Below are 12,970 nucleotides of genomic sequence, written 5' to 3'. Positions count from 1 at the left end.
AAGTTTGAATGACTAAACACCGAGAATAGTAAAGAATGGGATTTAATAGGAACACTACTAGTTTCGTTGATAAAAACAACTTCAGGTGTCTAACTACAAAGAATTATATACAAAAAAAACTACAGAAACATTATATAATAATGACAACAGATCTCTTATAAACTGTAGTATAGTTTAAACTGGATTACATGCTATAGTTCCAGCTGTATATAACTGCATGTGAGAGATATCACGAGAGTGCCAGTACTGGATAGCAGAAATGTGCGTATCAGATAAATTGTAGCTGAGGCTTTAGATTCAGGTGGGTTGAATCAAATGAAATTTCTTTGGATTTGAGAATATGTCTCTCAAGTTCATTATAACACTTGTGTATGTTTGAAGTTTGAGACCAGTCTATAAGATGTTGGCGGCCTTCGTTGGAGTTAATTGAGAAAAGGATGTGGCTGGAGAGAGCGCTAGTTCGGGTTCTGTTGTAGGAAATATCTCTCTTGTATTCCTCAACACGGAAAAGGATAGATTTATCAGTCTGACCGTAGTAAGGCTTTCCACAATTACAAATAATCTTGTAAACTCCTGGGTACTGAAGAAAGTGATGTTTTTCTTTAGGTCGACTGAGGATAGAGTGCAGTTTAGGAAACGTAGTGAAATATGTTTTGATGTTGAATTTCTTAAGAATTTTAGCCAGTTTGGGGGAGAGGGGAACTGATAAAAGGCAAAGAGATATACACTCTTGGGGAAGAAGAGTCTTCTGTAGTAGGTTGAAGATTGCAGAAAAGAAATTTCTCAATATTTTTTAGAGTATATATGTATGTATGTATGTATATATGTGTGTGTGTGTGTGTGTGTGTGTGTGTGTGTGTGTGTGTGTGTGTATATATATATATATATATATATATTGCATATGGAAGTATACATATGAGGACTAGAGCAAGTGCATTATCAAATCACTTTCTTAATTTTGCTCATCCCCTAATGATGAAGAGTCTATCACTAATCCAGTAATCTGGAGCAAATCAGAAAACATTTTTAGGTTATGTGATGAACTGGAGAGAAGAATTGTGGAATCGACAGAAATTGTCTTCACTCTGATCCATCTTAATCTCAACCTTAGCTAGCTTTGGTGTACATGAGATCATGCCTGTGTGAATGTGCCAAAAATTACCATGGCACCCAGAATGCTTTCAAACGTTACCAATATGTTTGCAAGTTAATTTTATAGCTGTTGTTCTCTTGTAATGTATATTTTTGTATTTCTCTTTTCATGTTATGTATCCAATGAGTCTTCTAAGAAGATGAAACTGGTTGTACACTCAAATAATAAATGGTATTTCTCTATTTTGGTATCTCTCCGCTTCTAGTCATGATATTTAATTAATATATGTACATATATACATACATATATATAAGAAATGGTCTACCATTTCTTCCCCCCCCCTCTCTCTCTCTCACTATATATATATATATATATATATATATATATATATACACACATACATACATACAATCGCAACCTTCCATATAAGAAACGGTCTACCATTTCTTCCCTCTCTCTCTCTCTCTTTCTCTCACTCTATATATATATAGAGTGAGAGAAATAGAGGGAAGAAATGGTAGACCACATTATAAGTTGGTGCAGCAAAATCACACAAATTGAGTACCTAAAAGGCAGGATAATGTGGCTAAGATAATTCATTGACCAAAAAGTGAGTGAGAATGAAAAAGCTAAAATACTCTGGGATTTCAAAATCCAGACTGGCAAAAGCTTGGAATGTAATACACATGATATAACAGCGGTTTAAAAAAGTGAAAACAAGAGTGTTCAGTTTTTCGAAATATCAGTACCAGGAGATAGCTGAATTAACAAAAAAAGAAACTGAAAACTGCAAAGTATCGTGAGTTGCAAGTCGAAGTTGAACGAATTTGGCAAAAGAAAACGAAAGTTGTTTCCATAATATGTGCTTCAGGTGCCATCCTCAAAACATTGAAAAAACATCTAGAAATACTCAAGTTGGATTAAAAACTGGGCAGCTGCAAAAGGCTGCTTTGTTCAGCACATCAAGAAAAATTTTTATATCGTTAATTAATACAAGAAATCTTTCTAAAAATTGACTTCTGCTGAGCCAGTGAACATTATTGGACAACAGACTATCATCATCATCTGCCTGTAATTTAAATAACTGCCGTTGAAGGGCTTTTCCTCGAATAGAATTTACAATTTTAAATGTAATATCCAAAACATCTTTTGTGTTTAAACTTTTACTACACAGTACTTGTTGGTGAATAATACAGTGGTACATTAAAAAATCTGGATATTTGTCATCGTTTTTACATAATGAAATGAAGCCTGATTTATTACCTATCACTTCAGGAACACCATCAGTAGTAATAGACACAAGTTTAAAAAGTTTGTGTTGTTTCACAAATTCATCAAATGCCAAAAAAATGCCTTCTCCCCTAGTCCTTCCCAATAATGGTATAATTTTCAAAAGTTCTTCTTTACTTGAATAATCTTGAAATACCATGCAAATAAATACCATTAACTGAGCAATATCAGTGTTTGATTCATCAAATTGTAATGGAAACGCAACACACTGGCGAATGTCTGACATTAACCTGGCCTGGAAACTTTTCTCCGGCAATTGGAACTCTTCCTTTCGGCAATTTGAAACCTTGTCTGCAAGTGAACATTATCAGCTAGAAGTAGTCTCTCTCTAGCGACGTCTCGAACCGAGAAGCGCCTTTCTGGAAACGGGAAACTCCTCTCTCAAGCAACGTGGATCTGGGCAGTCTCTCTGACGGTGACTCTGGACTGGGCAGCCTCCTCTCTGGAACCGGGACCCCTTCTGCTTGCTTCAGTCCCTTTTTATTAGGCCTCCTCTCAGACCTCGCATGAAGTTTGGCAATCCCCAAAGAATCGGTATGAGTCTTGCATCTTAAGTTTCAAGTTCGGCACGCCTTTTGTTCTCTTCCGCTTTCTTTTGATTGTAAGTTGCCAGCCATCAGAAAGTTGTTTGAACTCTTTGACTGACTTCGGAGATGTTTACACTTAGAACCTGCAAGCCTTTCTCATACATACAAGTTTCAATAACAGTCTTTCTAATGCTGCCATGTACAGCTTCGGCAACAAAAACATTGCCTTTGTTTTTAACACTCTAACATATTCTTATTAAAACAGTATATACAGTTAGCTTCAAAAGAGTTATTTACAAAAACATCTAATACAAACTATGCTGAGACAAACAAAGTTTATTTTTTCACAATATTCACATAGGACTTAACCTAAGTAAAAAATCGATGTAATGTGCTTTGAAATATTTAATATTTAAGCTACAATCGAGTTTTTACACTTTGCTTATAATCGTATTCCCTCGGCTCACTGTTTGACTTCCACTGATCCAAATTAATTCATTTACCCGGACTTATAAGAAAATTACTGATTTGACGATTTCAACAAAAAATAAATAAACAATAGCAATACACTTAAAGCGAATTAAAAATAATACAAACTAATGATAAATAAAATATTATGTTTTCAGTTTTAATTAAATTTGTAAGTAAGGAGGAATACACAAGAGATCGACCAAAAATTGCTCTGCGATCGACGGGTTGAACACCCCTGCCCTATATCCATGGCATCTCAGAAAAGGTGGCCAAGATATTTAAAAAGTACAATATTCTGACCACCTATAAACCACACAAAAAAAAGCTAGTAGCCCTTATCCTCTCCTCCAAAGATCAGCTACAACCTCTGGATTTACCTGGAGTTTACCAGGTACCCTGCAGCCACACCCTTTCTTATTATGGACAAACAGGCAGGAAGCCAACAATCTAACGGAACACCAAGATTACATCTGGTTTCACCCCTATGGCTGCTCAGGATTTGCAGACCATGCCCTGGATACATGGCACAGAATCTGTTGGAAAAAAGCCACCTTACTCCAAAGTAAATTCAAGTTCTAGGCTTTAATTGGAATCATCTGCGGCTCTTATCAACTATCCCAACCTAAACAAATATGTTGCATCAGACTCCCCCCCCCCCATATAGGAAACCTTCATCTGCCCAATCAACCCAACAACCAAGAACTTCCACTGAAGCCAATAGGTAGTGTAATTGTAGGACTCAGTCTCCTATTTCTTCATCCTTGTTAAGATCGATAAAAAGGAACAATAACCTGCTTGTCTCTGCTCGTCAACGTATTCAATGACCAAGTGATCAGATGAGCTGCTTTAGCTACTTTTGGCCTCCTAAACTTTAACTCCATATCCACTAACACTCCCAAGTCTCTAACTTCGTCAATTTTCTGGAGTACAGTTCCACCAACGTGGTATACAGCTGGTAATCTTTTCATCCCAAAATGCATAGCCTTACACTTTGCTACATTAATCTGACACCCATTCTCCCTTGCCTAGTCTGCCAGTCTATCCAAATCATCCTGCAAAATTTTGACATCATCTGTATTAACTATTGCTCTACCCAACTTTCTATCATTGACAAATAATTGAACAGTTCCTCTTTCCTCTTGGATCTTTTCCTATATCGTTAATGAACAAATTAAATGCACTATAAACTCTGGCCCTTGCAGTTTTACATGCGATGGCATTGATCCAAGCAATCTCCTAAGCTTGTCATACTTACCAGCCCTGTAATTCCACATATACCCCATCTTAACTGAAAATTCCACTCATTTAGCCACCTCCCAGATCAAGACTATATGATCGCTCTGACTGATTGGTGGCAACATGGTTATATTCGTTATAAACAAATTCTCAGATGCGATTACTAGATCAATCACTCTCAAACCTCTAGTGTATTTCATTGCATACTGTTTCAGGTAATTATCCCTTAGTAATTGCATAAATTCCATTTCCTTCCTTCCATGCATCCTCTCCTCCTTCCAATCTATGTTCCCATAGTTGAAATCACCCCATGATAATTACTGGTCCTCTAATCATTGAGTCTATTTCCTGATGCATACTGTCTCTATCATCTTTTCCATCCCCTGGTCTATAGCAGCATCCAACTATATATTTTGTTCTGCTTGTCTCATTTGCACACCAGATAGCCTCACTGTGCTATTTTCACTGGCCTGCAGTTGAACCTCTACTCTCTTTGGTTGAAGTTCATCGGCTATCATCAATAACACTCCTTCCCCCATTCCTCTCTCTATCCTTCCTAAACACACTATATCCTTCACATTCTATCCCACTAACTATAACATCTTCTGTTAGCCATGTCTCACTAATGCTAATAACCTTTGGCCAGGATGAGCCTACCAATGTCAAAAATTCCTTCTGCTTGTTCTGAATGCTCCTGACATTAGTGTGCATTAAGTGCAAAAGTCTCTTAGGCCCACCTAATCCTGATGCTTTATGCTACTATCCCATTCTGATTTGTTACCATTGGTATTAACTTAGGCATATTATACACATTCTTACACTCAGCTGCCTCACTAATGTTCTAAAGCTCTAGTTTCCCTAATTCTCCACATGTGCTTTCACTTCATTCAGCAACATTTTTTCCAGTCTCCAAACACCAAATCCATTCAGATACAAACCTGAATCCTTTTTGTATAAGGACTTTCACTCCTCAAACTCACTCCACACCATTCCTCCTGCATAACCTATGCATCATGTCATTCGCTATTATGGCTCTCCTTAGTTGTACTCTTAGCTCTGTCATACCATGGCAACAGACTCACTGCCTGAACACTCTCACTTTTCTTTCACTACTTCTAATAATTCTTTCATGTCCTCTCTCATGCCATACTTTTCTCCTTTTAAATCATACATTCCAGTCATTATGATCATTTCTTTCACCCTATCCCTTTGTGCTCTAATAGCCTCACAAACATTTTTTTTTTACCTCTCTTGGTCAAGCCATCATTTCTCTTATCTTGCACTTCTTTCTGTTATCACTTGTCAGGCATTTCCGTATTGGTTCCAGCTCCCGCTTCGCCCTGTGTATCACTGTGTAATGAGCATCTCCCTCATTGCAGCCAACTCTTCATTCTTTCATTCAACACTTTTTACTCTCTCTCTCAATTGTATCACATTTAATCTTACTCTCAATCCTATCTAGCATTACATCACACACATTTTCAATCGTATTCTGAGTTCCATTCATTACTTCAATCACGCGACCTTAGACATATTTTCGATCCTTGCCCTCAAAACATTTTTGACACACTTTCCCACCACTATCGCTTTCAAACCAAATTCCAGCTGCCTTCAGTAAGACACATTTTGCAGACATTGCACTGCAATAAGTCCCTTTGATTAAATTCTTTAAACAGTGATGCCTTGGACGGCATTGTTCTTCTTCGCATTGGTACCATGTGCTATGTTACGTAACTTACCTTGCAAAAGACTAAATTAACAATTTAAAACAAAACTTTTAGCTTAAATTAATTAACTCCACGATACAGTTTAATTCTAACACTATTTTTTTTTTAACTATACAACTTAGCTTTCAGAGCTCTCCAAACATAGTCATACCACAATATGCCACCTGGCATCTCTCCCATATATTTATTAATCAATATGCTGTCATTCATTAAAAATATATGATATTTTATCATTTAGCTTCTATATACAAGAAGATTAGCTATGAATATTCATCATCATCAAATTCTTGCTGTCTACCCTCAAGGGGTGTACAGGATATGATAGTACTACATGAAAAATTTACATCATTACTAACTTTCTATCTACAATTTTCCTCCAGATCAGTCTGTTACTTGTCAAGACTCCAACATTATCAGATTTTATATTTCTATCATCTAAAGCACTTTGCACCGTATCAATCCACCTATATCTTGGTCTTCCTCTGAGTCATTTTCCTGCCAACCTGGCAGAGAACACTTGTTTTGCTAATCTTTTCTCACCCATTCTGTTTAAGTGACCATACCACCTGAGATTAGCTCTGCTAATGCATTCCTGGATGCTGACAATGTCAAGTTCTTTCCTAATATCCTCATTTTTAATATGATATGATATTATTGATGCCATCTGTTCACGCCTCTGATCTTTCGCAGAACTTTCATATCTATGGTCTCTAATCTTTGGTCAAGTGTTTTACTTCTGACCTGCTCTCAGATCCATAAGTTAAAATTGCTTTGAACACTGTCTTGTATACAGCTAATTTAGTGTTCCGACTAATTTCTCTCTTATTCCATATGAATTTATTCAGTTGACTTCCTACCATACCAGCTTTGTTGATTCTGTTGTCTATTTCCATATTTAATTTACAATCTTCACTAAAAATCGTGCCTAAGTAGCTGAAATGTTTTACTTGTTCCACAGATTCTCCATTCACAACACAGTTGACATTTTCAACGATTCTGCCTATTTTCATTGTTTTTGTCTTTTTATTGCTGACCTTCATACCATATCTATTACAACAGTTATTCAATTTAGTCAGGGAATCTTGCAGACTTGTAGTGGATCTATTTAGAAGTATAACATCATCTGCATAAAGCAAAGAGCTGACATTAACATCTCCAATTTTGATATCATGTTTAATACCACTTTCGTTCATAATGTGATCCATATAGATAATGAATAACAGAGGGGATAATGTACATCCTTCAATTCTAACTGCTGGGTTACTACTCAAATAAAGACAAGTAATCAGTTATACTTGTATATAGTTTCATTTCCCTTTTTATATATGAGTACTGTGAGAGCTCTACTTCAATCATCTGGAATTCGTCCCTCTGGAAGTACTGCAAGACTATTATACCTTCATACTTGAGCATTTCTGCTCAAATATCATCTACTCTCACTGCCTTTCCCCATTTCAGGCTTTTGATGGCTTTTTTCTGCTTCAGTATCACGGTCATTTGCAGATGATTTGGTGCTTGCACGTCACACACACCTGAATGGAGTAGTGGCCTCATTGTCAGAGCGATCGCATTGTAACAGTACGAAAGCAACTATGGCTAATTCTGCCTATCAGCATGTGAGGCATGAATGGTAACATTGCAGTGACTAGACAGGATTCTGACTTGGTTCTGATGACATGACCATCAGAATCCCATCTGATGACAGGATTCTGATGGCCATGTTTCTAAGCCAACTATGGCCTCTTGTATCTTCAGCCATATAGGCATCGGTGGAGTCCGACACTTCACTAAAGCCAGGTCAGAACCAGCCACGGATTAGGCCAGTCGACTTGCACCTCTGTTTCTTTTGTTTGCCAAGCACACGATCCTTTTCTAACCTAACTTATAGCTAACTTAATCTTATTTCTAATAGCTATGATCCCACCTACTCCTAAGGAAGGATCTTATTTTCATTATATATATACAGGGTGGCCATAAAATAACTTTCCCTCTTTGGAGGCATCTGTAGCTAAAACCAATAAACGGAATGAGACCAAATTTTATATTGAGACTTTTGAAGGCATGGGGAGATGATTTCTGCGAAAAAAAAGATTTAGTACCAAAAGTTCCTGATAGGGGAGTTTTTGGCACTGGCAGAGCTGAGAACAAGTGGATAATTACATTAAAAGCAGATAAAATGGAATAATAACATTTTAATGGTGTAAGTGACAGCCGCGTCACTCATTCCAGCTGGATATGTGGTGCGTTACAATGATAATAAGAATAATAATTATACGGAATACTGAACTTATATGGATAGAAGTGAAGCATTTTCCGTAAGATTTTCCAGACTGTACCATAAGCCATATCAAGTTTGTGAGCTATGGTACGAGCGCTTGGACCAGTACTGGTCCCTGTGTCTTGCTACTGTGGTGTTGGATGACACAGGGACCAGTACCGTGGTCTAACTCCTAGTGATCCAGTTTCTTCAAATTTCTTAATCATAGCTCTCAGTGCTACAGCTGACATAGGACCTGTATGCAGGTTATGAAGCCTTCTAAATTCCCGAAGGGCCGCTATGGCATTGCACTGTTTAAGGTAAAACAACTTAACAAGTAAAGTACGTTACTTGTTAAGGAGGCAAGGTAGGATGCATATTGAGCACAATTCGTCAGTCATTCGAATAACTGCCCGAACGTTCCCAATCCCTTTTTAAGTGGAATTGGTGGCGCTGCTGTCACGTACGCACAGTAAAATTTGCATAATCCTTTTTACCTGCGTTTACTGCAAATATTTGACAGCTTTTGGCTCTGCCAGCCCCAAAATTTTCCCTTATCGATGACTTTTGGTACTAAATCTTTTTTTCGTGGAAATCATCTTCCCATGCCTTCAAAAGTCTCAATATAAAATTTGGTCTCATTCCGTATGTTGGTTTTAGCTACAGATGCCTCCAAAGAGAGAAAGTTATTTTATTGTCACCCTGTATATCAGAGTAACTTATTACTCTGAAATAGTGGCTTGCTCATCCCTTCGATTCCATCAACCCGATCTAATGAGACCATCATCGCTAGAGAGTCATACAAGATGGTACAACATGGCATTTCATTTGTCATTTGATTTTATAGATTTGATTTGATTATGATTTTATAGATCATCTTCCCATGCCTTCAAAAGTCTCAATATAAAATTTGGTCTCATTCCGTATGTTGGTTTTAGCTACAGATGCCTCCAAAGAGAGAAAGTTATTTTATTGTCACCCTGTATATCAGAGTAACTTATTACTCTGAAATAGTGGCTTGCTCATCCCTTCGATTCCATCAACCCGATCTAATGAGACCATCATCGCTAGAGAGTCATACAAGATGGTACAACATGGCATTTCATTTGTCATTTGATTTTAGATAACCTTAATGCTAACTCTTCTTAAGAACATGTATAGTTTTCAATTCCACTTTATTATTATTATTTTAAGAATATGGTCATGGTTATGTGATGATAATTCTTCACAGTTGGCAGTCTTTTAAACTTAATGTTTGGAGTTCATGTTAAACCAAATGAAGGATTAACATATAATCAGCAATCTTCTGATTTAATATTGTAATTCTTTAATAATTTTAATCTATAAGTTGATCAGTAACAAGAATGATAGCAAGTATATTTTACTGCCTTTATTATAATTTAACTGTTTTGAATATCTGGTAATTCTGATAATTGAGGTTTGATGAGGCTTCAAAGCAGCATAGAAAAATGTGGTACATGTAATAATGGTTAAATGCAGTCATAGCTATTTTTTAAATACTACAATTTTTGTAACATTTTAGCATTTTGCTTATATTCACAATATTCTATAACTGATTTTTTAAATAGTTTATTTTTATACATTAGTTCTCTTGTGAAACAAGTTTTTCTTGTGAAATAGATGAAACATTTGACACAATAGAAACATCATCAGAAAAGTTGACACACTTAACTGCAAATAGACCAAGAGCTCCCAATCGAAGGCCACCTTCACACATTTTTTTGAAAGAAAATGTAAGTTCTGTATCATCTTTACTAGAATTTTTCACTAATATTTTCATAAGGAAAACTTTAGTTTGTTGTTTTAAACCTGTTTCATATTTGTCTTTTCAAGTAATAATATGCATCCTTATAAAAAAAATAACACTTTTATTATAATCATGGAGTTATTGTTAGATTTTAATTAAAAAAAAAAAAAAGTAATGTTTAATATTTTAATGCAAAACTTGAATGCATACTTTCTCTCTCTCCCTGTTTGGGCATCATAAAGGTTATATGACTTAAGTATCTCATTGTTTAATATTGACATTTAATGAAAATGTGCTCACTTGAAGTGCATTAAACCACAAACAAATAATAAGCAAGTATTACGTATATATAATATATAAATTTGCATTAGATACTGTTCGGTAATTGAAACTATTACTCAGTAAATATGCTATCAATTACATTAAAAACTTTAATATATATCTCATTAAGTTTTTCATGACTTTGTTTATGTAATGCTTTTGTTTTGATTTGTGTTGTGCATATTTTTTAGGCTTATTTTCTAAGAATGCAATCTTGTATTGTACAACTTTCTTCTCTTGTGAAATATCCTTCTCTCAGCCATGTCTTGAGGCATTACAACAGTACCACATGAGATAAAATTCAAGACATCTACTCCTCCTTTCCATTGGACTACTCGCTTCTAATCTGCATATTCAGATGCTTGTTCTATTTGAGTTGCAATAGTTACCTATTTTGGAATTAAGGCTTTCATTTTTCACTCCATTCAAAATTCCTGTCCAGTATTCAAGTCTTGGTTTTCCAACAGATGTACCAAGACAATCTAAAAAAAAATTAACCAGCATATTGCAAATGATGAGGAAAAAGCCTGGCTTCATTCTCATCTTATATTGAAATTTACAACAGTTGCAAACAGAATCCCATTAACAAATCTAAATCTGACTTTGAAAAAGCTAAATGTAGAAGACAGTCATCATGCTGCCTAGTCCTTTGCTAAGCTCATTGGGCACTACTTCTCTCCATTTTTTGATCCTCTTTTCATCCAAATAGCACTGCTATAACAACACCTGAAGACAAAAAAAAAATGATTTTCTGCCATCACTGTTCACTCTTGCAAGATGACCAAGTTATAAAATATCAGAATTGTTGCACTGCATTCCTCCTGTGGTCTTTCATTAGTAAAACATCAGAAGAATCTTGAATAAACTAAATCCCAAAAAAGGCTTCTGATGGTATTCCTCCTACTTATAGTGGTATTTAAGATATGTATTTTTTAGAAACTAACCTTTCCTGTAGCATCTCTGCAATCTTATACCCAGGTGGTGTTTGTTCCACAGCTTCCAAAATGAGCAGATAAATATTTCATCAAATTATCAACCTATTAGCCTCATCTCACTTCTTTTTAAAATAATGCAGAAGATCATTAGTCAACTTCATCACCTCGTGGGCCATCCCTTCCTTTTATATCAATCACCTCTGAACATTATTGTATTTGACAATGCCAGTGGATTTAATATTCTGGAATAGAGAGGTGATTCTCAGATTGCCATCTTATGGTCCTCTATCCTTTGTGATTGAGTAGCCAGTTTTCCATCTGGACATTGATTCTGTGTTGCACAGTTCTCTCTCTCTCTTCCGATATCTCTACCAATACAGATTTGTTTCAGGATTCTGTTACATTATCTACCCTCTTTCTCATATACATAAACTATCTCATCTTACTTACATTAAACTCTATCCATAGTTTTGCTGAGGACAGCAGACTGAATTCTTCCTAATCAGTTCATAAACTTTGTAGAGCTCAAATATCCCAAACGTTAACTTTTTGTAGAAAGTTTAGAAAGGTATTGATGTTCTTTGTATCATAAGAACACTAGTGCAGGAATTGGAAGAAAATAGCAAGAGCCATAAAATTAGCTTTTTTTTAAGCTATCCACAGAAAAACTAGCTTTGTCTGTTTCTCTTAACATTATTCTATCAATATAACATGCCATTGGATATCTCATTACACCAAAATGTTTTGTGGTTTAGCAAATCTTCATTTAATTTGCTATTATGCAAATTTACAACAGTTAATTGTAAAATGTGCTAAACCACAAAATACCAAAATGTTTTGTGGTTTAGCAAATCTTCATTTAATTTGCTATTATGGAGACCAAATGTTTTTAAACATAAATAGATCTATTAAAATAAACAATATAACCTAACAAGTTCCAAACTTACGTCAACAGGGATATAAGACATATAAACAAAAACTAGAAAAAATTATTACTCATAATATATGTTATAAGAACTTCAACAAACAGTAACAAAAAAAAAGTTATATTAACTAATGTGCAATGTTAGAGCAGTGCTAGTTACTATCACGTTCTGTGGCATAAACTGTGTCAGTGTGCTTAAGGAACCGAGCATGCCAACATGCAAGTTCAAAGAAACATAAGCAATTAGAGTGGAAGCAAGTGAGTTTGTGTGAAGGCAACCATGAAGTGAGCGTGAGAAAAACCAAGTGAGGAATTTAGTCTCTCAAGCAAAAATAATGAATAGGATAGTCAATTCAGAAAGTAAAGGTGGGTGGTGGACTAAAGGGATGTTGCCATTTCTATGTATTAATGGCAGAAGTA

General features: G+C 35.6%; 1 protein-coding gene across 1 annotated transcript in view; it reads left to right on the top strand.

Moving 5' to 3' along the window:
* Window positions 1–12,970, top strand: part of LOC150094285 (SH3 domain-containing kinase-binding protein 1-like) — a 305,169-nt gene that overhangs the window by 233,847 nt on the left and 58,352 nt on the right. Inside the window, exon 11 of the mRNA XM_090411774.1 lies at window positions 10,243–10,355. Within this exon, the coding sequence (XP_090267900.1) occupies window positions 10,243–10,355 (113 nt within the window). The remainder of the gene's footprint in view (window positions 1–10,242; window positions 10,356–12,970) is intronic.

This window comes from Typopeltis vanoorti, chromosome 22 (assembly GCF_054136105.1).
Source record: "Typopeltis vanoorti isolate ZY-2024b chromosome 22, IOZ_Tvanoo_1.0, whole genome shotgun sequence".
In the NCBI taxonomy this organism is placed as follows: domain Eukaryota; kingdom Metazoa; phylum Arthropoda; class Arachnida; order Uropygi; family Thelyphonidae; genus Typopeltis; species Typopeltis vanoorti.
The sequence above is the reverse complement of the archived record's forward strand: the minus strand, read 5'-3'. Positions and strand labels throughout refer to the sequence as shown.